Below are 27,631 nucleotides of genomic sequence, written 5' to 3'. Positions count from 1 at the left end.
GATTGAATGTGCAAACTCAAGCAGATGGTCATATTACTGACTTAGCCTCCTGAGTCTTCTTGCAAGGTTCAAGACTGAGGGCTGGTGAACTTTTCTCATGTATTCTTGCAGGAAAGGGACGATGCAGAGGAGAGGTTTTCACAGTCTGAGTTGGAGTGAGGGGGCCTTGTCCACAAGAGAGGCATTTTGTCACAGCCTCCTTGTTCTGTGGAACCTGTTAGTAGGGTAGGAGGAATACACAAAAAAGGACGTGTTCTATTTGAGTCTAAGTATTGTGTGACCTTGGACAAATTATTTGTTTTAACATGTGCTTCTGTTCTCCAGCTAAGGTTAATGAACTCTTTCTCAGAAAAGTGTTGTAAAACTAAAACCCTTCAGTGATTATTTCCAGATACAGCATTTTCAGATACTGGTGAGAGTCTGGATTTATTAGCTTGGACTGAGCACTATCCCGTTATAAAATACTTGGCATTTGTTTAGAGGCGGCTTGTTAACTGCCTGACTTAGATTATAGATCTAATCTTGTGTTTGCCTGCAGAATCTTGTGGACACCTTTTCTAGCATGCTCTCACCTCTGTCTTTACTGGTACTGTTATTCACACAGCAAGATCAAATATAGCATAGATATGTCCCATGCTGTAATCACACCTTTGATTGCAGAAGAGACATAGCCTGGAACTAGTGAGTGAGGGTGTAATGCAATAGAATTCTTATCAAATTCCTAAAATAAGTGAATTACATCAGGGATAAATTTGGCGCACTGGGGCTGTTAAGAAGCTGAAATGAGCCCACTAACAGTTTTCTGTTTAATTTGGTATTCATACTTTATTGCAGATGTTTTTAACCACTCCTCTGTCAACTGTGTCAGATGCAGAGTTAGCCATTACTAACTATGGTTGCAGAGACAGATAAATTTATTATTAGACACTGACAGCTGAACATGGCATTTTTTTAGGATTGTAGGACCACAGAAGCCAATTGGTAAGAAATAATAAAATGAGTCATCTCAATTGGAAATATGTTCATTTGCAGACATATTTTTAGTAGAACTCAATCAAGAGCATACTAGCACATGCGTACACAAGGCCATCGAGTGCTGAAACCAAATTTGACATCGTTTTGTGCTGGCTCAGTGGAATAAAGAGCCAGAAGAGGAAGCTTTGAGATTACACGTAGACAGTACATCTGTTTTCAGGGTTGTGTGCATGTTTGATATCATTAGTGAGTGGTATATTTGAGGAGGTGGTTAGCATGTGCAACTGAAGGGTACAGACACCTACAATATCACTGCAGTGCCCAGTCAGATCAAACTCAGTAGTACGTTTGTTTCTCCATGAAGCACTTTGCAGAGCGCAGGAGGCGCTCTTGTTACCTGGGTGTGCTGGAGCCACTCGCTCAGGTTTGTTTGTTGCCTTCTGATTGCGTGCTTCATTTCCCTCTGGTGGCTGTGGAACCCGTAGGCTGGGATGTGCAGTGTGCCTGAGACGTTCTGCTTGGTGTTGATGCGCAAGTCCTAGATAAACTCCGCTCTGCCATATAGCACCACTCTGTTCAAGTGGTGTGTAACAAGTTTTTTGCCTTGTACATAGTGATTGCTTTCTGACAGGCTCTTTCTATCATTGTTCTTTAGTGAAGACTTTTTCTGACAACTGCTTAATATGAATCTACGTGACTCAAGATGGGCTATTTATTTTTTCTTTTTTTTTTTTTTACTGCCACGTGTCTTTAGTACTGCAGATCGCCATGACTGTGCTGTAATCTTGCAAAATTATTTTGATGACTAAGTTAGAGCTTTCTGGGGAAGGAGGAGGAGATAACGTCATAGTAATATTCACTAAATTATAGTAAATCATTGTAATAGCAGCTTTCTTCATAGTATTGTATCAAGCACTACCAGCTAGTCTGCTCTGCTATCCTCAGAAAACTCTTCCCCGACTGTCTAATACTAATTTTCTTAATGCAATCAGCAACAGTATTACTTATCCTCTATGCCATGTTTTAATGACAACAATATCATATACTTGACATTGTTGCCATGTTTTCCCACAGTCTAAGCAGACTGCATCCCAACAGTTTTTCTTGATCTTTGCTGTTTTTCCCTAGGTATCATCGTTCTTGTTGCTCTCTGTTCTCTCTCTTTTTGAAACAAAGGGTCAAAATGGCCATTTCACTTCAGCTGAAGCCTTACCAGCGTTGACTGTAAAGTCAAAGGATCACTACTCTTGTAGTCGCATGCACTTCTTTCCTGATTAGCCCAGCTTTTTGGCTTCTGTACAGCTGCCTGGTGTTGTTGACTCATAATCAGCATTTGATTTACCGTAACCAGCAGATCCTTCTCTACAGCACCGTTGTCTCTTCGTTGCTTTTTATTCTGCGTCCCTACATAAGGGATGTACACTCGTGGTTCAAGCTCAGATACAGTAATCAGAAGTTTGGTTCCTTTTCTTACCTCTGTCACAGGCTTCCTTTGTGTTCAGATGGCAGAAGCACTAGAGTCATCTCCCTAATAGGGTGGTATTTCAAAATAGAGTTTGGTAGTTTGTTGAAGACACTGGTTGATCCGTCAAGAATAGAATTAGCAGTTAAAGTAAGTAATGCTATGCTCTGAGCATTTGTTTTGTTGGTATCACCGGTAGGATTGTTGAAAAGATGTTTAATTGCTGTTGATCATAGTTCTTACATGTAATGTACATGGTGTTTAATAAATCCTATGTGTCAAGGCTTCTGTTTGTTGTCAGTAGGGATTTGGAGAAGGAAAAACACCATCTTAATTTGTTACTTGACTTCTGCAGTATTGCTTTTTACCTTCTTCCAAAGCACAGAAAGGAAGAGGCTCTGGGGCAACTAGCAGTAGAGCTTCCATCAACGCTGAAACCTGTCTTGCATGCCACTTGGTGTGTGATATTCAGATGCCTAGCATAAAAATAAGGCCACATTCAAATTTTTTTTTGTTTGTTTGTTTTTTTTGGCAGGTCAGATCACTAGGGTCATCTTAGGGGATTGATTTGTGGATCCTATTATCCTATTAGCATATGGTTGCCAGTAATTGTGGAAGTATTGTACTTGATGGCCCATAGGACTTACAAACTTTTATTCTACACTTTAATCTAGTGCTTATCCCAACAAGGCAAAGGGAAGCTGAAGTAAAGTTTGTAAGTCAAGAAGTATTCTACAGTTTCCTTAGGCAGAAAGCAGTTTGTACAGGCTAAGTTTCTATTTGTAAATCTACTTTTAAAGTATGTGTGGCACCTATACTCATTGTACAGTTCAGTTGCACAGCTGAACAGTAAATGGGATGCAGTGAAGCAGAACTGTGCATATGTGCAGTTTGAGGAAGCTATTAAAGATTGAGCTATTAAAGTCTGTGCTGAGATCCTGATTTATAGCATATGGAAGTTGATGGAAACATTCCGCTCACTACAGTATTTGCCATATAAAACAGCAGACGTGAGTTTGAATGTACAAGCATAACTTATCAGTTTTAACCTTTGAATGCTTAATTTTGCAAATGTGACATTCTCTGTTCCGTATGCAGTTTCAGAATTGGTATACTGTCATGGAGCAGTAGAAACACAGAGTCAGCATTACATCTTTAAGGGTGGTAATTATGTATAATGGGTCAGATTAGGAAGAGTACAGCAAATTATTTATATTAGTAATGGTTCATGCTTTATTTGCTGCATTCTCTGCAAAGGAGTAAAATACAAAGGAAAGTAAAAAAAAAAAAAAAAATCAAGGAAAATACCTGAAAAATGTGACCTATTTTTGTCCTGAAATGGGAGCAAAATATGGATGTCAAGGTCATGACATAATGGGTTGAAACACCTTGGGCTGAAGCACATACAGTGTTTGTAAATAAATGTATTACTTGTAGTGTATTGCTACTTTATTTATCATCAACTTTTCCTGCAGAGATTTGTAGCAATACTAGAAGCTCCAATATTGTGCTTTTCTTGCATGGTTAAAATAAAAGACTTGGAGGTAGTAATGGCATAGAAGGTAGAACAGGGAAAGGCATACAGTAGGAAGTTATATTTTGCATTCTCAAAGAATCCAAATAAAGACGTTATTCAATCTTGTTCTATCCTTTGACTCCCTACTAAACCAGTACTAGATATGAATTCAGAAGTTTTAAAAGTATGTGTAATTATTAAAAGTTTAAGGTACTACAGTGTGGAGAATAAAAAAAACCAAAACCCCAAAAAACAACCCATGAATAATATTAAAAAAAACGAAACAAACCACCAACTATCAGATTTCCAGAAAAATGCCACAATGCAGATATTCCACCCTCAAAATCACAGTGATGTCCATATTGAAGAGGTGCTAACAGCTATAGCACTGTAGATGCTGGCTGAATTGCCGCAGGTAGGCATCCAGTTTTAGTCCTTTAATAGAATTAACATATTGAGAAGGTTAAGGATTAGGCAAAACTGACTTCACAGTTAAGGTATCAGTTTTTAGGGTTTAATAGGACAGAGTAACACTTGTCTATTACAAGGAAATATATATATGTGTGTGTGTGTGTGTATAGGTTTTGTTCAGTCATAATTTGAAATTGCTGATCTTGGAAAAATATACCTAGTCAAAACATTCATGTTGGAACATAACACGCCCACATCTTTACATGAGAAACTAACCTTTTTCTTGATTGGGTAGTATGTATTTCATGTAGTCGTAGGAGATTCGAGTGGATTTCACAGAAAAGTCATAATCAGTGCAGATGAAAGTAAATGCTATTAAGAAGCTTTAAGGACTCGCTATTTTAATATTGTATCTTCACAGCAAACCTGTGCTCTTCCTTCATTAATCTGGTCTTCTGGAATGCAGTTCTGAGCATGCGGTTTGCCAGTTTATGGCTATTGCTGGCATCATTTTGGTTTTAGGAGTAATTTTTAGCTGTAGAAACTGTTACGGTGCTGTTAAAGGCCTGGGTTTGGGTTTTTTTTGTTTGGTTTTTTTTGTGGTTTTTTTTTTTTTTAGTTACTGGGTCCTCTGCTAAGTCATGTAGTTATTTGTTTAGCTTCTGTGAGTATAAAGATTTCATGAAAGTAGTTAAGTAGCCCATAAAGAATAGATATAATTAAGAATCTGCTGTGTGCTGCTCTTTCTTCAATAACTGTCCTTGCTTTTCAAAATTGGATGTTTAAAAAATAAATAGGGCTTTGTGGCATAGGTAACATCTGCCTGTTTTTTTCAGAATGCTTCTTGAAGAATCAAAATGATAAATGCAGTAGCGTGTTTATCAAAAGCTCGTGCTGTTTGAGTCAGTGCAGGTATCTGATACAGCACAAAGCAGAATGTCTTTTTGCTGGAAGATATGGTATCTTTAAAACTATGAACTGGTGTACTGGCTGACATATAAGGATTTATTGGGATTAATGGATTATTCCAAGATCGTACTTGGTCATAATCTCAAAGCACTATATATGGCTAGTTACATTAGCCGTAGCTGCACATTGCCTTCAGCAAGTTCATTTGCAGACTTGGGAAGGAGAATAGCTTTCTGACTCGGGTTATCAGTTTAGGAATCTGAGTGCCATTTCTGCTATCCCGTAGGCATGCTCTGTTATTGTAGGTAGGCAGTATCATCTTTGCTCCTTACCTCCCCATTTGTGGGATGGAGATAACCACACTTCTAAATGCCCCAGAGTGTTGTGAAGCAGATCAGACTGTGAACTGAAGGATGAATGAGAATGGATGGAAGAATCATCCATTAAAGTATCTAAACTAAATGGACAGCTTCTCAAGTTGGATTCACTCTTACTTGCAGTAAGTGCGGATATGTCTGAGACCGTGCTCCGTTGTTGTTATGGTGACTGCTTGCCTTGTGCATTTGATAAAAAGCTGCAGCACCACTGTGTGCACAGAATTTGTGTGTTTATTGGCACCTACCTTCCCTTACTCTCTTGATACCTTTTTTCTGTACCCCAAAACTGGAAAAATAGAAGACAAAGCAGCATCTTTGGGCTTACTAATGAAGGCTGCTATGGTGATAGCGAATTGGGATTGAAATACTAAAATTTTCCAATTTCCATAGAGGGAACTGGCAGATGTGTGTCAAAGTGATGATTATTCAGCAAAACAAGAATAACAGAAATATCTGGCAGCAGAAATGTCTGCGGGGATTTTAGGTCTGTGCTACTGCCCTTTCTTTCCAACTGTGCTGGAGTTTTTTCAAGACTATACTATATCCTGTATAATCTGTGTCCGGTGTGGTTGTTTGGAATATGAAGTTTAAATCAAATACTTTTGTTAGTTATGGTAGAATAGAGATATTGGGGTTTTTATCAGATTTTAATTAAATCAAGTATATGCTAAATTAATTTCATTGAATTTGACAGACACACTATTGTTTATTAACATGTGTTACTCTGATCAATTACAAAGACCTATAACAGTGCTGTGGAAGACTAAGTTTTCTTCTTTTGGCTATGCACTTAATATTGGTGATGCATAGACAAGTACTTCTATATGTTTTAAAACACACTTTGTCCAAGAGTTTAGAGTCTAAGTGGATCAAAAGTTCTTAAAAAAGATTACATTTTAGCATTAAAGATCTGTGCTTGAAGTTGGCTTCTTGGAATCTCTTTAATTTTCGTCTCTGTTTAGTTTACTGTGATATTAAGTAACTCAGCATTTGGCAGAGATGTTTAAAAGAGACTCATATTCTTGTCAGCACCTTTCTGTTGCCTCTACCCCTGAATTTTCAGTCTCGGATGAGAAGAGTTAAGAAATTGGTGGATAGAAGTGTATCTGGATACATAATGATGTATTTGCTTAACTTTTGAAGGCTACAGTTACAGCCCTTTGAAATATAAATTACTTTCATCAGTTCTAATCTGACAGTGAGTGACAGAAAAAATTATGATCTAAAACCTCGTCTGAATAACATATGGATGTGAAAATGCTCAGAAGGTAATAGGAGGAAATGAACCAGTTTGAGACATCTCATAACTCAAGATTTAAGAATATTTGGAAAATATTTTTCTTTAATAGACACTTAATATGATGCACACTGTAGCTTTCTTCATGCAAGAGCAAAGTGACCTTCAGTGAAGGTCTCTTTGGAGGTGTGACTTCAAATAACGAAATTATGCATTTTTAGCTCTCCCGATCCTGGAACTGGATAGCATTTGCTGATTTGAAAACAGGTTTAGAAAGACAGTGAGATGCTTACCCACTTACCAGTCTTCTCTGAAGAAATGGAATGGAATTATGTATCTTAACGTATTTCTGTAACACAATCAAAGTGTATCTATAGGAATCTTCTGAACATGCAGTCAGTAAATGTTGGAAGACTGAATCCAGGGTAGAGTTTATATTAGACTCTTCTCTAATGACGTGCACAGAAATGCAAAGTAACTTAGAGCTGGGTGTATATAATACATCATTACCTGTAATCACCTTTTACTTGATCTGACAATGGCATTTCCTAACCTTCCGTGCTAATTTGCTAACCCCACCTTGAGTAGAGTGAGAAGTTCCACAACGCTATGACTCTGTGGCCTGAATTAAGAGAACGTTTATTGTAACTATCTACACACAAAACAAATAAAATGTAGCAAAACAGAGTTGTGATTTGCTTTGTTGTTTTAATGAGCATGTCCTGCCAACCCACGAGTTAACTTTTGAAAAGGGCATTGGAGGGTGATTGTTTTTCATTAATTAGTAAGCATTTTTTAAGAAATCAGTCTTTATTTGTGAGCTATGTATTTAACAAAATAACCCATGTACTGTGTACACTGTACAGCAAAAGAAGAGAAAATGTTTGCAAAATGAATTGAGAAAGTTTGTGTGTCAGGAAACTTAGCAGTGGCTATATTCCTGTTCTTAATCCTCCAGCAGTCAGGATCTGCGTTATACATGTATGCTTGGTGATTGTGCATAATCGGTTTGCAGGGAAGGATATGATGCATGAGATCATTACCTAAAGTTAAGTTAATTAATACCAACTGATATTTTTGCTGCTGTCAGCATGAAGTCATTTTTGTAGATGGGCTATGTAGAACACTTTTCAGACTTTCTCTAAAAGCACAGCGTACAATGGTAGAGAATGGGGCAGTACAAAATTAAACTGGTGGTTCATTTCAGTAGAAAGTAGCCTTACTATGTTGTCTGCCTCTGGCTATGGAGGTATGATGTTGGCATCTCCTCTAATGGCCCTTTTTGGAGAAAACTCTAGCACGATGTATGATGGCAACATGGTTATTGGAGTTGCCATTCTGCTGGTGTGGTTATTTAGGAAGAAGGGCTAGGAAGAGAAAGAGGAAGGAGAACGTGTTTATATAGCTGCAATCTAACACCACTATTTTTAACCTGAAAATAAACTTTTATTTGAATCAAATGTAATTAAGATTAGGAAATACTAATTTTGCACTTTAAAAAACAAAACCAACCAAGCCCCCCCCCCACCCCCCCCCCCCCCAAACCCCACCAAAAAATGCTCTGGGTTTTAATAGATGCTACTTTTACAAAGAGTACACAGCAAAGCTCTTAGCTCTGTATATTTGGTCTTCTAGATCCTTGACTTTGCCTTTAGGGATTTTTCTTTATTAATTACAATTGTACATTGTGAACTGCACATATAACATATCTGTGTATTACATTTTCTGGATTTAATGTCTGACTGGAAGCGGTTACTACTTCTTGCCTCTACAACTGACTGTGGATCATAAGCGATACGCAGCTTTGGCACTGTTGCTGGTATACAATGGTTTACCTGCACTTAGGGCTAGGGTTTGCTGCATGGGGACAATTAGAAAAAAGTAACATGAATTAATTTTTAAAGTGTCTGATAAAACTCTATTTAATCTTCTGTTCTTTTCAGAATTAAATAAGCCTTAATTTAGTTTAGTTTAATTACTAGGGTGAAGTGAATTAAACCAAATAAAAGGCCACCTTAATTCAGCATGGGTGTTTACAAGTGGCTTCAAATTACTCAGTTCAATTTAAATGCAGGCATTTATTTAATTTGATGAACTTTTCTGAATGTCCCTGTGCAAAAAAATGCCTGTAAGAACAACTTTTTTGGTGAACATGTCTGTCTTGACGTGTGCATTTTTGTAGTCTCATCCTGTACTGCTTCCAGTTGCATGCTTCATCCTATAGTTTTATTGTTGTATTACATTTTATTTACAGTGTTAAATAGGACCTCTTCATAATCATTCATGTGAAATTTATTATTGGAAACTCTAATTTTGCTTCATAAATTAATGGGCAGAATGCACAGTGTGATACTGTTTTTTCTGTTCTTAAACAGAAAACCTTTGCTGGAAAGTAGACTCATTGCAACAAAGTTTTCTTTCTTTTTAACTTAAACCATATCTCTGCAAAGGGGTTCTCCAGCTCATGGTTATGTTACTTTGGAGAACTGGGATTTAAATAGGGTCTGCTTCTGTTCTTTCAGGTTTGTTGACAAGATCTCCTTCGACTATATTACTACAAGGATTTAGTCCCATAACATTTGTATTTCATACATACTCACTTTTGTTGCAAGGATAGGCAAACAGGAAAAGTGCATCTGTAGTTATAATTATTTTAGTTGGTTTGCTCATGTTCACGACTCTGAAAAATAAAAATAATGCTGAGATTTGATTCTGCTTGTGTTCAGGGATAACTCTTTCTGAGTTTGGCAATGATTTGTAAATGCTTCTCCAGATCTTGTTGGGTCAGAAGCATAACCACTGTTCTCTTTTTGTTTGTTTTTTTGGTAGGATGATGAAGTGGTTCTGCAGTGCACTGCAACTGTTCACAAGGAGCAACAGAAATTGTGTCTTGCTGCAGAAGGATTTGGCAACAGGCTTTGCTTTTTGGAATCCACATCAAATTCTAAGGTACTGCAGAGTGTTTTGTGTCATGTATGAAGCAAGGATATAGTTATAATATTGCTCGCTTTGATGTGCTATACATAGATCTGTCTAGGAGAATGGACGACTCAAATCTATCAATAATACAAGGGATATTTAATCTCCCTTCAAAGTTTAATTGTTCCTTTGTCATTGCCCTTTAGCTGGACTCTAACGCTGTGCTTTCTGTTTGGGGCTCACTTTAAAAATAGCTAGCTGCAGAAGTCCGTCTCAGTACTGCGCTTGTTATTTTGGTTGTCCAAACTCAGCTGTAGTAAGCCGCAGTGCAATTCTTGTGTACTGCAACTCAAAGACACATTTGATTACTCTGCTTTCTGATTTCAAGGACACAGGAAAGAGAGTGGTTATTCTATTTGTGATAAGTTTTTATTCTGTGACATTTATGTTGACATGATTATTACGTTTAAGTCCTTTTAATTCCCTAACTGAGCAGAGTAATAGTGCAAGTATCAAAATTATCTCGTCTAATCAGTTTGTTATCTAAGCCTACAATAACTCTGCTATATATGCAGTAGATACAGTAGTTTGAAAAATTAACTTTGCTATTTGTTGCAAAGGAGGGGTTTTGTTTCACAATCACGTATGCTCAAATAAACGTGTGCCTTCCGAGGGCAGAACTGGTTTTGTGACCAAAGTAACGGGTATACTTGGGCATTTTATTTATACAAAGAGAAGAATGTTGCTTAACATCTGTTTTTTCTTCAGCTAAAATATAATGTGTTTGATGAGAAAATAAAATAAAGGTAAAGCATCTGGAAACACATTTAGAAAGATTTAGAATAAAAAATGATGGTTTTTATCTTGCCAACTTCTATAACATCACTTTTGATTCTCTCTGATACATTGCAGAGTAATGCTTCATTTTTTTGTCTCATCATTTTGAATGTATTATTCATAATAATAAATTTTTCACTAGGATATTAATGATTCATTATAATAGCAGTGATCTTGATGAATTCATTTGTGCTGCTCTGTTTTAAGTGAATCTTTTTAACAATAAAAATGTGCTGGGATGGAAGTGGTTGCAGTGCTAGTTGCCTGTAAGGCCAGAAAAATCTATTTAATGAATTTATTATCATTCAGTAAGTTTGGATATTAAATCTACAGTCTCTCTCACTATATAAAACTCTCGTCTTTAAGGAATACGGTGTAAATTTCCTATCAGTTTCCTATGCTTTCCTGTTGATGCTGCTTTTTCTCCATGTTTTGTGAAGCAGTATTTATTCTGCTCATTCTGCATGAGCTTGGGGGGGAAAAAAGCAAACAAAAGGAAACCCGTGCTGCACATCCTTGTTTTAATTTTTAAGGGCTGACAGTTTCTAGGATGAGCTCATTTGAAGTCATTTGGAGGTATAAATACTGAAGGAGCCATAAAATTACCAAATCCTTAAAGCAAAGTCACGTGTAAATAAGAGGAAATAAAAATGTTTTTCTTCCTGATGTCTGTGTCTATACAATGTTACTATTGCATTATATAAGCAAGAGCATAGAAAATATTACAAGAGGCATATGATAATTTGAAACAGGTTCCAGCAGAGTTCTTGAGCCAGTTAAAAAATTTTCCTGCATATCTTTGAGACTGTTTTCCAGTTGTAATTGGATTGTGATGCACTTTAATGCAAACAGCATTGTGGCATCTGAATTACAGCCAGGTATCAAGGACGAGGTACCAAACCAAACACCAGTAACAGGCCAAACACAAGTAACAGACGTCAACTATCACCCTGGACTCGCATCCTTGAGAATGCCTGATACAATCTTCTGCTTTTCTTTAATATCCTTCAAGATGTGGCTCCTGGTGGTGTAGCTGATGTTTTATTAGCATAGCTTATTCGCATGCACTTTCTTGCCCTAGAGTCATTGAATAACTCACACTACAAAAATAATGGTCAAATTGAAGTTATATATTGATAGAATACTACTATCTGGCAACTACTGACTATTAATACTTATCCCATTACGACAGTAACACTGGCAGGCCCATTATGAAAATTACTTAATGAATTTTATTTTCTTCTCTTCAAGTTTATAACACAGGTGTTTCTTTGGAGGGTTGTGTAGATTCCCTCAGCATTGGAGAACAGCAGATTTTGAAAACATCATACTTACAAAAGATGGATGATGATAGATGGGCTAAATTAGCAAACACTTTAATAAGCATTATCAGTTCACATGTGTTCACATTTCAAAACTGTTTCCAAATTCCACTTTCTTCACTTGTTTTGGAAGCAAGTGCTTGTCAAGTCACTTTACTGAGCAAAAATTCCCTCTTTATTTCTTAGCTCTGCAAATCTATTGTTTTCTGTATATCTTGTAGGGTGTTTGAATTTTAAATAAGGAATTCAATCATGTTTGGAGCTACATCACAGCTTGTTTTTAGGCTTGAGGTTGGTTTCTTTGTGGCAAATGGAGAGACATCCTTTGCTATTAAATTTGATCTGGGACTCTTTCTAAGAAATGCATCTTATCAGAAAATGGCATTTTATGGAATCAAATTTTGAAGTACAGTTATATTTCTAAGTTTGTGAATGTTTTTGTGCATTGATTTGGTCATTCTTACAGGAAGAGAGTTGAGTTGGGAGTTGGGTTGTTTAGCCTAGAGAAGAGAAGACTCCAGGGAGACCTTTTAGTGGCCTTCCAGTACTTAAAGAGGGCCTACAGGAAAGACAGGGAAGGACTCTTTATCAGGGAGTGTAGTGATAGGACAAGGGGTAATGGTTTTAGCAGCCTTCCAGTACCTGAAGGGGGCCTACAAGAAAGGTGGAGAGGGACTTTTTACAAGGGAGCATAGTGACAGGACAAGGGGTAATGGCTTTAAACTGAAAGAGGGTAGATTTAGATGAGATCTAAGGAAGAAGTTCTTTACTATGGGGGTGGTGCGGCACTGGAACAGGTTGCCCAGAGAAGTTGTGGATGCGCCCTCCCTGGAGGTGTTCAAGGCCAGGTTGTCTGGGGCTTTGAGCAACCTGGTCTAGTGGAAGGTGTCTCTGCCCATGGCAGAGGGGTTGGAACCAGGTGACCTTTAAGGTCCCTTCCAACCCAAACCATTCTATGATTCTCTGTGGTCTAGCAAGTGCTGAGTAAAGGGGAAAAACAATAACGCCAGTCTATGCAACTTTTAGTACAGCACGGGAGGCTATTGCCCTTCTTCGCTGCCAGGGCATTCTGTGGGCTCATGCCCACCTTACTGCCCTCAGGCCCTTTTCTGCAAAGCTGCCTCCAGGGTGGTCAGGCCCTAGACTGGGTCAGAGGGTACTGGGTCTTTGTACAGCAAATATATTCTTGATTTGAAATGAATTATTTGAGCCAATGGATTGGATTGCAGTCATGAGGGACACGCAGGGGGACTAGATTCTGTATTAGCGATAGCAATAGCCTTGGAGAAATCAGGGATGTGTCTTTGTAACAGCTTTTGAGTACTACCAGAGAGTATTCTCTAGCTTTGACTGATAATGGGATAAAAGTTATTTTGCACTTTATGCTATCTTTATTTCATTTGTTATTTTAACTTGGGAAGACAAGTAAGATTAGTTGCTACACTTACTCTGTAAATGCAGTTTATCTGCTACTTTCAGGAGTATAGCAGCTTCCTGATTGTTGCTTGAAGCATGTTACCAAGTTCCTCAAAATGATGCCCTATCAAAATGATGCCGTTCCTCAAAACGATGCAAAATCATAGATAAACAAGATGTCAGGTCTAAGTTACGTGTAATTTTATTAATAGGAGAGAGTTCTGAGTATAAAACAGGTTGGTACCAGATAAATGCACAACTACCTCATCTATAGAGGTGTATTAGCACAAGTGAAAAATAATTATGTTTCAATCTTTACCAGTTTCAAAGCAGAACTATCTCAAAATAGACGTTGTTCTAGGGATAGGTTACACATTCCAAATGTATGAGAATATCAGATATATAAACCATCAAAAATTTTTAACATTCAGTAAGTTGCAACAGCAAGAATAACAAAAGCCAAAGAAGACATGCTGAAGACAAAATTTAAAATGCTTAGTTTTCTTATTTCATCCCATTATTCCTCCAGCAGGTTAAATCTGTAGCATAAATGTTAATTTTTTAAATAAAAAGAAGAACATAAATGATAGGTGTCAGGAAAAAAAAAAAGCAAAAAAGAATATAAACTTTTTTGACAGTGGTCTATAGGTAATCTTGTTTCATCACTGTTTGCTGTACTTTTAAATCTATTCCTTGTGTGGAAGACCATCCCTTTTATTAAAACAACAATTATGAATAGTTAACTTATCTCAATGATTATTATTGCTTTTTATATATAAATAGATTGCTAATATGAGGAAGTCCATTCATTAAAAAGATTATGCTTTCTTCTATTGAAGTAATTTTTCTTTAGACCTAAATAATGCATGGAGTGTTGAAAAGGAAACAAGCTGGAGCTGTGGTTTAACAGCTCCTGAAAACTGTACTGGTCCGTGGTGCAGAATGAAAAATACTCAGCTCTGTGCCAGTAACAAATGTGGTTTTGATCCCTTGTGAACCACTGCACAGCAGAATACTGAGAGTGAGTTACACTTTTCTAGTGGCATAAGGTGTTTTGTTGTTTTTTGGTTTTTTTTTCTTGTTTTTATGGCAGGTGGTAAACTCACATACTTTAATTCCATGGTGCTCTGAGGTATAGAAGAACTGCTTTACATCATTAAAAACGACCAATAAAAATTATGTCTTTTTTTTTCCTCTTGAGCTCTCAGCAGTTTGGACTTTAGAGAGGGAAGGATAACAAAGGGAGGGTTTTTGAAGATCTAAAAAAACTTCCCAATTTTTAAAAAAATTTTTTCGTCTTTTTTTTTTTTTTAAGAAGGCGGTGCAATGTGTGATCCTATGCTTTGAATTTTCCACTGAGCTGTGAATTACATTAGATATAAATAAGTTACAGTGCTGAGACAAAATTCCAAAATCTTATTATACACTTGTCATGGTTTAACCCCAGTTGGCAACTAAGCACCACGCAGCTGCTTGCTCACCCTCCCCCCTGGTGAGATGGGGGAGGGAGTTGGAAAAAAAAAAAAAAAAGGATAAACTCACGAGTTGAGGTAAAGACGGTTTAATAGCAGGAGCTGGATAGGTGGCTGTGCTGGAAGGGAAGAGGAGAATGGGGGGAGGGAGGGAGGATAGAGAAGGATGGTCACCTGGCACAGACAAGGTTACAAGAAAGTATGATTCTCTTGTATTTACACAAGCAATTTCCATGCCAGCAGTCAAATTCTATATGAATGTGTCTAGAGGAAGGTGTCATCCTAAACAGTGGGCAGGGACACTGGCCTGAACTCCTTTACTCTGATTGCTTCTGGGAGAAAAACTCTTTTCTCCATTTGTCTTCCAGAGTGTAAGATCTGAAGGCAAGGATTGCTTTCTTTTTTTGTCTTGTACAGCAAACACTTGAGCATGTTCTCAGTGGCCAAGGAAAATAGTCTTTCTGACTCCAGAGAAACTGAGTCTGAAACTCTGACAGCTGAGAAACAGTACCTGTGCTGTGCACAGTTTTGATTGCATAAATCCAAATGTATAAAAAAAGCACATGGTGTCCATTAATGTATGGATGCAAGTAGATGCTTTTTGAGCAGTTACTGACATAATGAAATACTAAGTTTTTTAAAAATATGATTCACACTGACAAATCAGTGTTGTCTGCTTGTGTTTACAGTGGATCATTCTAGGAATTTGCCATATGGTAAGATTTTTTTATTTTTTTAATTTTTGATAGTTGCTGTGGTTCCTTTCTGTGCTTATGTTTCCATTGCATCCTTCTAAAGAAGTCAAAAAAGACTGTCAGGGCTTTGTCAAGGCTTTGTAGTTGCACCTCGAAAGCCATTTTAATTGCCTTTATGTCATGTTGCCAAAATGAATGTTCATATTTAATGGCAAAGACAACAATTAATCTTATGTAATCCCATGCTCAGAGGACTCCATTTAGCAGACGTTCACTAAGATCATTGATTTTAATAATTTAAATGAAAAGTTGGTAACAAGTTTATGCATACTTACACATTACTTGCCCTACTTTACATACATAATTTAGACATAGGTAGAGGAAGTCTTCATAGGTGTAGATCAGACAGGATTTTGTTCAATGAATCATTCTTTCACGGTAAAATGCTTCTCTATAGAAGCAACATAAGAACATAGTATCTTTCACTACATTTGTATGTAGTTTTATATAATACATAATTTATATAATTGTAACTATTATATTTATTATTTATGTATATTGATTCAGTTTTTATTCCTTTTAAATCTTGTATAAATCCTGAGCCTAAATGCAGATGTGTAGCCATATCTGTCAGACCTGATTGTGATCTGTGCACTTAATCCCTCAAACCAACAGAATTATTTCTTGAGATGGAAAGTGAATAATTTTAAATGAATGTGAAACATTCAGACTATGAAAGACACTGGGCCAGATTTCCATGGATGTAAAGCAGCAACAGAAATATGGCTTTATATCAGCTGAAAATTGTGTGCAGTATTAGTAGGCATAATCATACAACTTAGCATGTTTGTATTGTCATCTGCAATGCGGTTAGTTTTCAAAAAGTAAGCAAAATATGTGTGATATCTTGCAAGGCATCACAGACTAAATAGCGTAATCATAATATATCCAATCTAGGAAATCTTATTTTTCTCATTTTTCAGATTGTTTCTCCTGTTGAAGCAGATATTTGGAATTTGAAATACATACAGGAATGGATTATTCTGATGTTACAGAAATGTTCATTATCAAATCTAGTGTTATTAGAGATATACATTGAGTTTTAGCTTAATGAGGCACTATTTACTACCAGAAAGGAATTAAAAGCTCCTCCTATCTACAAAATGTACCTTCCTAAATGTGAAAGGTTGGTTTGTGTTTTTTTTTTTTTTTTTTTTTTTCTTTCAATCACACCCACTTATTTAATATTTTTAAAGTATGATATTTACTATAGGCTAGTTCTCTGGATACATCTACTTTGTTTGTTGGGGATAACTCTGCATGCTTGATATTAGTGATTTAGAATCCACAGGGTTTTATTATAAGACTTAAAATGTATTGTGTACTTGGGATTTTTTTTGTCAAAATATATTTTAGAAATATTAAAGACTGTTATCAATAAGGCACTTAAAGAACCTCCAAAGGAAAGTACTGAATACCTAAATATATATAAATATATAAATACTCATGTAGAGTACATGACAGGTAACCTGAAATTTAGCAATAAAAGCTGAAAGATAGAATCAAAATAATTTTGTAGTTAAGGGGAATTAATTAGGTAATGATAATACTCCAAGTGACGGTACTGAATGGAAGAGTAGTAGATATGATATGTATGCATACATTATGTCTGTTATCAACTAACCAATGCAAGACAAATTTCAAAATGCTAATTATATTTTTAATATTAATGGCTTGTTTCATACTGTTTGTAACATAGGCCATCCAATCAAGAAACTTAACCCAAAGCTGTATAATTTGTGTAATTTAACAAACAAAACATGAACTGTAATTTCTCCAGTCAAATATGTAGTTTGCAACTTTCTTCATTATCTAAATGTCTGCTAAAAGCAAACAAACACACCCTAAATGCTTACAAAACCACATACGATGGTGGTTGGTGGTGGGGTTATTTTTGTTTGTTTGAGTTTGGTTTGGTTTTTTTTTTACTATACTGAAACAGATGTAGGAATTCAACTTCTGGTATAAAATAAGTGAAGACGACCTGAAAAATCCCGTTAAATCAGTTTTCCTTTATAACTATTAAAATATATATAAAATATATAATATAGCTATCAAAATTCCAAGTAACTGTTTAGGCCTCTCGTTATTTAAAGATTAAGGTATAAAAAGAAGCAGATATTATGCTAGAAAATCTTGTCTGAGATACAGCTGTGACGCGAGCACCATGATGTAAGAAGGTCAGATACGCAGTGTACAATCCTATGATTGGTTTGGCGAGTATTCTGCAGGCTTCCGAAAACCTGGAGTTTGCTGTGATTTAGCTTCTGAGTCCTACCCTTTTTAGTACTGTTCCTATTAAAAAGGAGAGTTGCTATTATTGCACGATGGCTTTACCTATTTGCATTTTGAACAGTCTGTTCAAAGCAATGCCCTCACACAATTGCATAGGTGATGGGTTTTGGTGATTGTTTGTTTGTTTTTGGGTTTTTTTTTCCCCATTTAGTATAAAAGTCTTCAGACTCTTAATACTTGGGACTAGGTGTTAAGGACTGGAAACGGATTATTTGACTTCACTAAATACACTAACTGTGCTAAAATACCATAAAGAAGTCCTTGAAAGATAAATAAAGTGATACACAAAGCAAAGCCAGAATATTTTGAGGTGAGAGTTCTTATTCGCTGTACATTCATGTCTGCTGAAAGTTACAACCGATAGCTGTTCAATGCAAGCTCAGCCCCGGCAGCTTCAGGCTTGCTGCCTTACCCTGGGTAGCTGAATATCACAAGGTTACACAGTGTCATATTCTGCTAAGTCCTCTAGAGCTCAGCATTTTAAATATTTTCTCTGATGGGTTTATAGCAGAATGTATTTTATTAGTATACGTAGAGTAGTTACAAAGCAGTCATTTGAATTTTAATTAGGCTGATATGTAGCTGCGAATCTGAAAAACTGAAAAAAGAGACAGACTCACAAATCTGCGTTTTTCTTAGCGTGTTTCAAGCTAAGAATAGATGAAAGTGCAAATGCTTACTTTAAGCCCTTTAGACAAACGTTGTATAAAGTAGCAGCGTCAAATTGTCTATGCAGCCCTGCTCAACGCTTGAAGTCATGGTGTTGTTACTTTGTATTTTGAAGTATTTTTAAGCACTGTTGGTCTAAATTTGGCTCAGCAGACTCCTATGAATAAGCCAAGCCCCATGGGCTCTCAGAAATTATGATGAAGAAATGCAGCCTATTAGTGAGTGAATCTATGTGTTTCTTTGAGGTAAGGAATATCAATTATATCTGAAATGAAACACAAAAAAAGAATATCAAAGAACTTTTTTTATCATTGTTGTTTCTTAAGACTTTTTGAAACTTTTATCTTTTGGGTGGTGATTTTCAAGATTCTAGGCTTCTCCTCCTGGTTACTTACTCATGAAAAATGGAGAAGATGATTTGTGGCTTTTTCAACAACAGAGGGCATACCTTAGCTTGCTATCATAACAAGAGCAATTACAACATTAAATTGAGGGTCTTAGTTTATAAATAGTCTGGATTGGAAGGGGGAAATTGGGCAAGTGGAAATAGTTTGGAGGTTGAAGGTGTATGTTTTGTGTCCTTGTGCTTGAAACCCAAATGCAAGTTGTTTTTAGTAACTTTCCTAATGCTGGCAAGGGGGTTGCCATATACAAATACAAACATAACTTTTTTTTTTTTGTTTGTTTCACAAGCAAAAGAACAGTTGTTTTGCATTAAAAAACAGAGACCAGATGGTAAAAAAAGTGGTTATGTTCTTAAAAAGTATGCATAAATGCAGAAGGTCAGAGTTCAGGCTGCTTTTCCTGAGTATTTAATTATTTTTGAATAATTGCTGAAAGTTTGCTGTTTATTTGAAAACCTGGAGATAGGAGCGATGGACACGCAGCTGATACGTGAACCACACTGACACCTCCAATTCATTTTTTCTTGCCGAACCAGTGTGTTGGTAATAGCTGAAGGATGGGAATAATACTGTGGTTTCCACGATATGATTAGTAGCTTAAGATGTCCCTTCTCTCTGTCTTTTTTGGCTTGGCCTTTTCAAATACCATTTGTAAGCCAAAAGGAGTTTTACAGTTCTCTGTGCCTCAGTGCAAGGACCTTGTAAAGCAGTGATTGCATGCAGTCTGATTTTGTTCTGCCTTCAATCTGCTAGGTGGGGAGTTGTGTGAGCTGGAAGGGGTTGAAGCTAATGTTCTGCTTAACTGAGTGTGAGACAGTGTTCTTGTCTTAAAGAAGGCAATATTCTTGTAAATATAGTGAGTCCCTGCAAATAATATTAATCAATGTTTTTGAGCTTTAACTCCTTAGAATTTCTTTCTTCCATCCCTATTGGATATAAAGAATGTATTTAGGAGTGGGAGGCTTGTTCCGTCTTCCAGGTATTTGTACTCTTTTCTTGACATATTTACAAAGATATCATCCACAAAAATGTTGCCTCTTCATGAGAACTGACTTTTTACGTGCCATTAAAAAAACACAGGCAACTAATGTCACTGGGCTGATTTCAAAAGACTGATACAGTCTTCCCTTAACAGTCCTGTTAACTCTACTTCTATCCCACATGTAAATGGCTTTTAATAGTAACAGGGAGTTAGGAATTTCAGGTTTTCTTCATGTTTCTCTGAGTATTGATCAGTTCTAGTTGCACAGTACAATGTTTACAGCTGGTGATAAGGCAATTATCGAGGGAAATGTGAATCAAAATCAGTAATGGCCATCATTCAAATGGCTTTAGATAATATAGGATGAATTAGTTTAGAATGCTTGAAATGGCTAAGGTTTGTGTTGATCATTCAAAGACACAGCAGGGACAAGTTATTTCTCTATGAAGGAAAATCCAAAACTCTGTGACCTTTTGAGTACTGTGCAAGAAAAAGAAACAGGCATAGCACAGGACTTGCATGAGAAGGTTGGACAGAGGTCCTAGAAAGCAAACGAATATTCCACTCAGTGCAATATGAACGTACTTGCCAAGAAACCATTTGAGTGCCCATTATTCAATAAATTGGAAAGTCAGAATTTCTTTCTCCACTGTGTATATATTAAGTATTAGCCAGTACAAAAAGGTCCATAGAAATGAAGTACAATTGCAATGAGATCTTATTTTAAATAAGAAACATGCCTAGTGTGTAAGAATAAAGCTTAATATGCTTTGAGTGCACATTTGATATGTGATTTGGTCAGCAGTACACTAAAAATGAATTTGACCTCTTTTGGCCGATACAGTTGCAAGTATGTGTATAGGTTAGTGACTATAAAAGTCTCACTTTATAAACTCAAAATGGCAAAAGAATTATTTCCCATTGTGTACGTTTCCAGATCATTTATCATGGAGGTTAGCTGTATCTATCGTTTTCATTAAAGCTCTTATTTTCACATACACATAACTGTCCATATAATTCTTATTAGAATTGTTTTATTTCTATAGAAAAGGTGGATTCAATTAAGAAGAGTTCTGGTTATTTTGGAAAACTTGCTATGTGGAAGTTTTTTTTAATTTTTTTGTTTTTTAGAAAATAAACAATACCAAACAAAGGCATTTGAAAGGTTATGTTAAATCCCCAGCATAGACGTGCATCTTAGTGAAGTGGAACATCCTTGCTTGGTGAGGTGAAAGTTGAGATATTGGGAAAATAAAATTAAAAGCACCTAGAAAATAATATGTGCTTGTGCATAATAGGTATCTGCAAAGGTCTTGATACTGTAGTTAACATGATGTCAAAATCTGAAATTTTGAAAAGGAGGAACTTGAATACAGTCAAGGAGGAAACTCAGGTTGGTGAATGATTTAAACGAATGCGATAGTCGCACGTAGGGGTGATGATACCTGTAAACTTCTTGTTATACTCCCTCCTTGAACGTGCATTCAAGAGTAGCAGGAAAAGAGTAAAAGTCCACATATTTTGCCAGCTCCTTGAGACTGTCTTTACTGTCTCTGAATTTTTAATCCTCTTGCTTCATTACCTCTTCAGTAATTCACCTCCGAAGCAGATGGGTTGTTTGCTGGGAAACGCATATGGGTATTTCTGCCTAGACGGTACTTTGTGGCAGCTTTTTGTGCTAGTATGTTACTGAGTGATACGCAGAGAGTCCTTTAAAGCAGCAGTTGTTTGCTTAATGGCTTAGTAACAATATTTTGGCACCTTAAACCAAAAAAGGACAGAATTTGAATCTTTAAGAAGCTGAACAAATAATCATTAATTAGTCTTCCAAGCTTTTTGATTTTATAGTTATTAAAGGCGCACAGTAAAATAAGTGGTTTTTTGTTTGTTTGGTTTTTTTTTTTACATCGTGCATTGTATGCTCAAATGCAGTGCCATGCACAGTCAAGCAGGGGCTTTACACATTTCTTTACACATTTACACATTTACACATTTACAGATAAACCACAAGTATGTATGAGTATATATGGTGAGATTTTTTTAAATAGATATTTATGCTTGAAAGTATTATTGCACTTTTCGAGTAGTGAAACTCTGACAGTGTATGTCCCTAAATCCATGAAGAATTTCCTGGCAGATAGTCCTTACTCTCAGGGCTCCTCAAGTCTTTCTGTCCCTGACCCAAATATCTGCTGGAGTTTCTCTAAGACTACAGGAATTTCATGATTAAAGATGTATTTTTTTGAGTGAACAATTTTCAGTATGTCATTCTAATCGATTTGCTTTGCATTACAGAGGTGAATGTGTATACCTTTTAAGATAAATTGTATAGTTTTTGATATAATTATTATTTTATATCAAGTAAATCAGATCAAAAGAGTCTGGGATGAAAAATAATCTGGGGAACATTACACCCAGCCTGAATCAGAATGGACGTATTACCTTTAAAAGACATATAACAAGAGGGACAAAAGGAATTAAAGAACTGAGGTATGGTACACTATTCATCTTCATAAACTGGATTTATAATTTATTAATTTTTTGCCTGCCAGTAGGGGCTGGCACACCTAAATTTGAATGAAGCACGTACAGCTTCTGTAATGCTGGTGGGACAGACTGAAAATTCTGTGGGTGGTTGCATTTCATTTGTTTTGAATAATTTTTTTTTAATTGAATTAAGCACATGAATGAGTATTCACTCAAAACAGAACGTATGCATTATTCATGTTAGTTATAAAAACTGATGTAGTTTACATATGTATAAAGAAAATATTGACTGTTAATAGGCAATTTAGTACTCTACGTGCTTAAGTGCATTGTTGAATCTTGCCACAAAGGATTTTGATAGCTGTGTATGCTTTGCTACTTTGAAACTGTGTTGCCCAGGAGAGAGCTGATGATGCATCTCCTTTCCTTCATTTAAGGACAAGTCAGAGGTGACTCAGAGCATAAATTCCCAGTCCCCCATTCCAGCAAGATTTGATAGGCACCAATTTTCCTAGTTACACAGGTTGACTATTGATTTCAGCAACATAAAAAGGAAAGTGTAAGAGTTGAAAACTTATAATAAAATCCTTAGAAATTAAAATTTGGTGTCTGTTATTATGTTTTATAGTTGACAGCTTATGAGATAAATAAGCAGGTTTTGCTTGTCTTAGACATATTGCTTCACGTTCACTGCAAAGTGAATTAATTGCTCATTAGAGTTGATGTAGGGTATTCTGGAAGGGTCAGTATTTATATTTATTTGGAATTCATTTTTACATGCTATAATTCCACTGTGAAGATTTCAGCGATGGGATAAATTTATAACAGTAAGAGAATCTCTGCAAATAATATCCTATTGTTTTTTACGTGGAGGTAAGATTTCTACTGAGACAGGTCAGGCCATGTCAGTTAGTACAGCCACACAAGATGTGCACATTTGCCCTACTTGTTTGATCCTGAAAGATTATAGGATTCCTGCTTTGAAATATGATTGTTGTAATGTGCATGGTTTGTGATAAATCTGGTCAGAGATTAGGAAGATTTTCCTATTGGGTGTCTGCTATGCTTTCCAGAAGGGGGCAAAATAGTATTTTATAAAGGTCATCTTTCTGATGCTGCAAGAATCAAAGGGTAGCTGCTTCCTTCCAGGTTCTACAGCAATAGTACCCTCCCAACTGATAATATCCTAGATTCTTCCATTACTTGTTGCAGTAGCTACAAATATAACATAATCTGTAGGAATAAAAGGGAACTGTAAAGTTTTGAATAGTACACATAAGATTAGCATAATAAGGTAGAATTCGCGGGATCAGCGTGAAGTTAAACAAAAAATTTTTTGTTAATTTGGATGTGTGCCTAGAACCTCTGTAGCACTGTTGATCCTATGAGATTTTTTTGTTTTATTAATTAGCATGGAATTTTCCTAATTACCTTAAAAATGAACACATTTACCCTGCATTAGGGTGATAAACTACTAGCTAATGTTCATCTAAGCTTCTGGCTACAGCAGTGTGTGTTGTAATGGCTGTTGAGTTGATTGACCTGGTTTATCCATCGAGGCTGAAATGTAGTTGTATGGCTCCTTACCCAATGTCACTTTTATCTGTTGCTAAGAGTTTTAAATTTTCAGAGCACAGATAAAAAAGAGAAACAGCTGTCAGTAATGTAGATATGTTGGACTTATGTGTAGTTAGAAGGGAGACCAGAGGGAGAGATGGAGGATAAGAGGGAAAAAAAAAAAAATCTGTTTTTTTAAGAGATGGAATGTTTGAGGTCCTAAATCTGTTAAGAAAGGAAATACCATGCCGGGAAGCACAACTTCCAAGCAGTTAAGACAGTCCGCTCTGTTAATAATAGCCTCGTGACCCTTGACAGCTCTCAGGATCAAAGTTGTTTCCAAAGAGCAACAGCTGGAAAATGGTAACATAAAACTTTGATGCTGTTTGCAAGCATAAAAGAAAAGAATATAATTGTACTTCTGTAACAACAGCCTAAGTAGAAATAGATTTCTTATGGATTTCTAGAAATGATTGTGAGAGGAGAAAAATCAAAGAAGCAGTATCCTTCTGAATGTTGTTATACCTTCAGTTCGTACAGCTTAAGTTCCAGGTAATGCATTTTTCTTTGCCAATGAACTTTTCCACTGTGGCCAGCAGATGACATTCACTATCTGGAAATAAGAGTAGGAAAGGATTTTGGTCTTCATTGTTGTGCTAACTCATATGGCGATTAAAAACTAGTAACTCCTTGTGATAAGACATAGACTACTATAGATGAGTGTTTATCTTTGATCTATCAACAGAAAGGATGCTTAGTGTATCAAGATCTTTTTCACTGCTGGGTTTGCCAAATATAACACTTCATTTATGAGAGAATTCTGCACTCGGAAATGTGGATAACATAGGGAAACTTGACCACAAGAAGAGAATCTTTTTAAAAAATTAAACTGATGAGTTGTTTAGGTCAGATTAACACGATATGTAAAAATACGGGTGATCAGCATGGCGTCGCATAGGCAACCAACATTATTCAAAGGAATCACTGAGGACTTGGAGCTGGCTTGTGTTCTAGACTTTGAAAATGAATTGATTGCAGCGTATTTGGATCTGACCTCAGTTCCACCACTAGCTGTTATTCCCTGTGTTGGTCTCCTTCTCCCTTGCTTTTTTATTTCGGACCCTATTCTGGTTTCATCCTCCTGGTATTCCTGTGAGTTTTCCAGTTTTATCCCCTGAAGCAGCTGTCCTTTGGACAAGGAATCTTTAGAGCTTTCAATTGTTAACAAGAACCTTTTAACTATGTGAAAAGTGACATTTTTCAGGGAAGTAGAACTTGACCAGATTTTCAAAGTGTTTCCTAGAAAAAGTGAGAAGCGTACTTGTGACAAAAGGCCACTCCCTTGTCAAACCACACTTCCAAAAACATGAGGGCATTACAGTTTTTAGCTATAGTATCATAAAAAGTTTTGAATGTTGAAAACTTCTCCGCTTTTGATGGAAACAACTGTTTTGGATGGAATATCCTATAAATGTTCAGTCTTTTGCAGATGCGTCGTACAGAAAGTGATGGTTTCAGACTGAAATAGTCATAAGCAACTGAAAGCAAGTTTTCGTCGGAGGTGGCCAGGCAACCTTCACGGTCTGCTAATGATAAACATGCAGGAGCTTGACACTGTTATTGAAAGGTCCCCTCTTCTAGAATTGAAACTTTAAGACCCGTAATTCATTCTTTGTCTTTCCTGTTTTGGGATTTGGTGAATATGATTCATCCTGTTTGGCTAATAGGACTTGTCGTCGGAGCCATGTATTTCTGTACTGGGTCCATCTTTTTGCTGACAAGCTTGAAAACATGGAAAGCTATGGCTTCTATTTAGAGTCCTAGAAATGATTGGTTTTACTTGGTGATATTGAGTGTGTTTCATCACTGTCACCAGACAGAATCTCATTTAAGTAGAAAGGACTGCCAAAGAGACTGAGAGGTACAAATTTAAATGTAACTTGAAAATAGATGATGGGTTCAGTTTCTTTCAGACTACTCCCACAAATAGGGGTACAGATGTTTTGCTTAAATTCTGTACTAAAATTAATTTGTGAGTCCTCCTACCTGGATTCTCAAAGTTAGGCATCTAATAAATGTGCTACTTTTAGAAAAGTTATGAACACCCACGTCTTATTTTTTGACAATGTTACAAACTGTGGATGCTGTGTAAATCAGGCTGCTTAGTTAGATGTTTTTTTAGGCACAGGTGTATGAATATTTAGTATACAGTTAGAGATGAAATCTTGCAAGTCCATTTCATTGGGAATTTGGTTAGAAGAGAAATAAAAATACCATGAGCCTAGGAAAACAACTAGAAAGCTTGCAAATAATTAGGAAGAGAAATAAAGCTGAGGTAAAGCTGCTTACTCTCAGAGAAAGAATTGTGTTTGCTGATGTGATTTATTATTCCTTAGTCTTGTACTAATATTTATGAGAGGCAGAAGTTCAGTTTACATTCACAGGATTATATGCATCATATTATATGAGCAGGTCATATGTTATTGTGGCTTGTTAGCACTGTAATGGCAGCGGGACTGAGTTTTGCATCTCAACATCTTGCTTTCATTGTCATCACACTGGAGTATGGTATGCTCGTAAATAATAATTCACTGAAAACTGAAATAGTGCATAATGAATGCATCCAGTATCCACGATTCAGTTGTGGGTTGGACTAGAGTTAGAGATATTTTTAAATAGCATTTCAAAAGCTTTGCTCAAAACACCTTTTTAATAAAGGGTATGATTATCTAATTTGCAAATCTGCCACCTACAGAGTAAAGCATAATTTACTATGCAAATATTACTACAGAAAATTAGTGTACACAATAAACACAGTTTAAAATGGCAGGAAGAATAAAGAATTCTCAAATTTTCTAAATAATCCAGCAATTAAAAAACATTACAATATTTTGCAAATGTGTGAAAAATAAATTGAAAAGAAATTGTTTTGAATACTGCCATTGTTTAACAGAATTTTCCAGTGATGGTAAGTGGTACAAATTCCCTGGACTATCCAAGGACCTCATTACATATTCTGTTGCAAAACAAAACAAAAAAACCCTTTTGGAATATGAACTATTTTTCTATGCCTTCATTTAGAAAGCTACTGCAGCAAAGATGAATACAATAAAAATTGGTGGAAATGAGGATTGAGAATTACCAACATGGTTATTTAGATCTCTTGAGACATCTGCTTTCAAGCACTGATCATTTTTTGAGGGGGTATAAATTGTGTTCTGCTCTTGAATTAAGGATTTATTATTACCATTAAAGTGTTGAAAATTTCCAGCAAGTTACAAATTGTTACAATATTTATTAAAAATGCATTGGTGGGTGGTTGTTACGCACGTAGCAAAATATTTTCTTTAAAATTCTTTATTATTTAATAGTGTATTCATAGTCTAGGAAAGCAATCACTAAAATATCTGTCTATACATTTGACCTGTCCTCAAAAAAACCCGATACTGCAAACTGCTGCAGATTCTCATTGCAGCCCCTAGAATGCGCAGCCTTTTTCCAGACTGGGCACTAAAAACTGCTATGTAATTTGTGTGAAGATACCTTTCGACAGGGAATATTAAGCTGCCGTATAACACGGAATACCTTTATTTTTCATATTCCTTCCTCCATCTGTACGTGAGGTAATA

General features: G+C 36.2%; 1 protein-coding gene across 8 annotated transcripts in view; it reads left to right on the top strand.

Annotated features, from left to right (window-relative positions):
• Positions 1-27,631, top strand: part of RYR2 (ryanodine receptor 2) — a 434,903-nt gene that overhangs the window by 104,834 nt on the left and 302,438 nt on the right. For all 8 annotated transcript variants that reach the window (XM_087777049.1, XM_087777051.1, XM_087777048.1 and 5 more), the window contains one exon: positions 9,717-9,836. In XM_087777049.1, the coding sequence (XP_087633175.1) occupies positions 9,717-9,836 (120 nt within the window). The remainder of the gene's footprint in view (positions 1-9,716; positions 9,837-27,631) is intronic.

Source organism: Nipponia nippon, unplaced genomic scaffold, assembly GCF_047370975.1.
Source record: "Nipponia nippon isolate SJK-2023a ecotype South Korea unplaced genomic scaffold, ASM4737097v1 scaffold_4, whole genome shotgun sequence".
Lineage (NCBI taxonomy): Eukaryota > Metazoa > Chordata > Aves > Pelecaniformes > Threskiornithidae > Nipponia > Nipponia nippon.
This window is presented reverse-complemented; position numbering and strand designations above follow the sequence as displayed.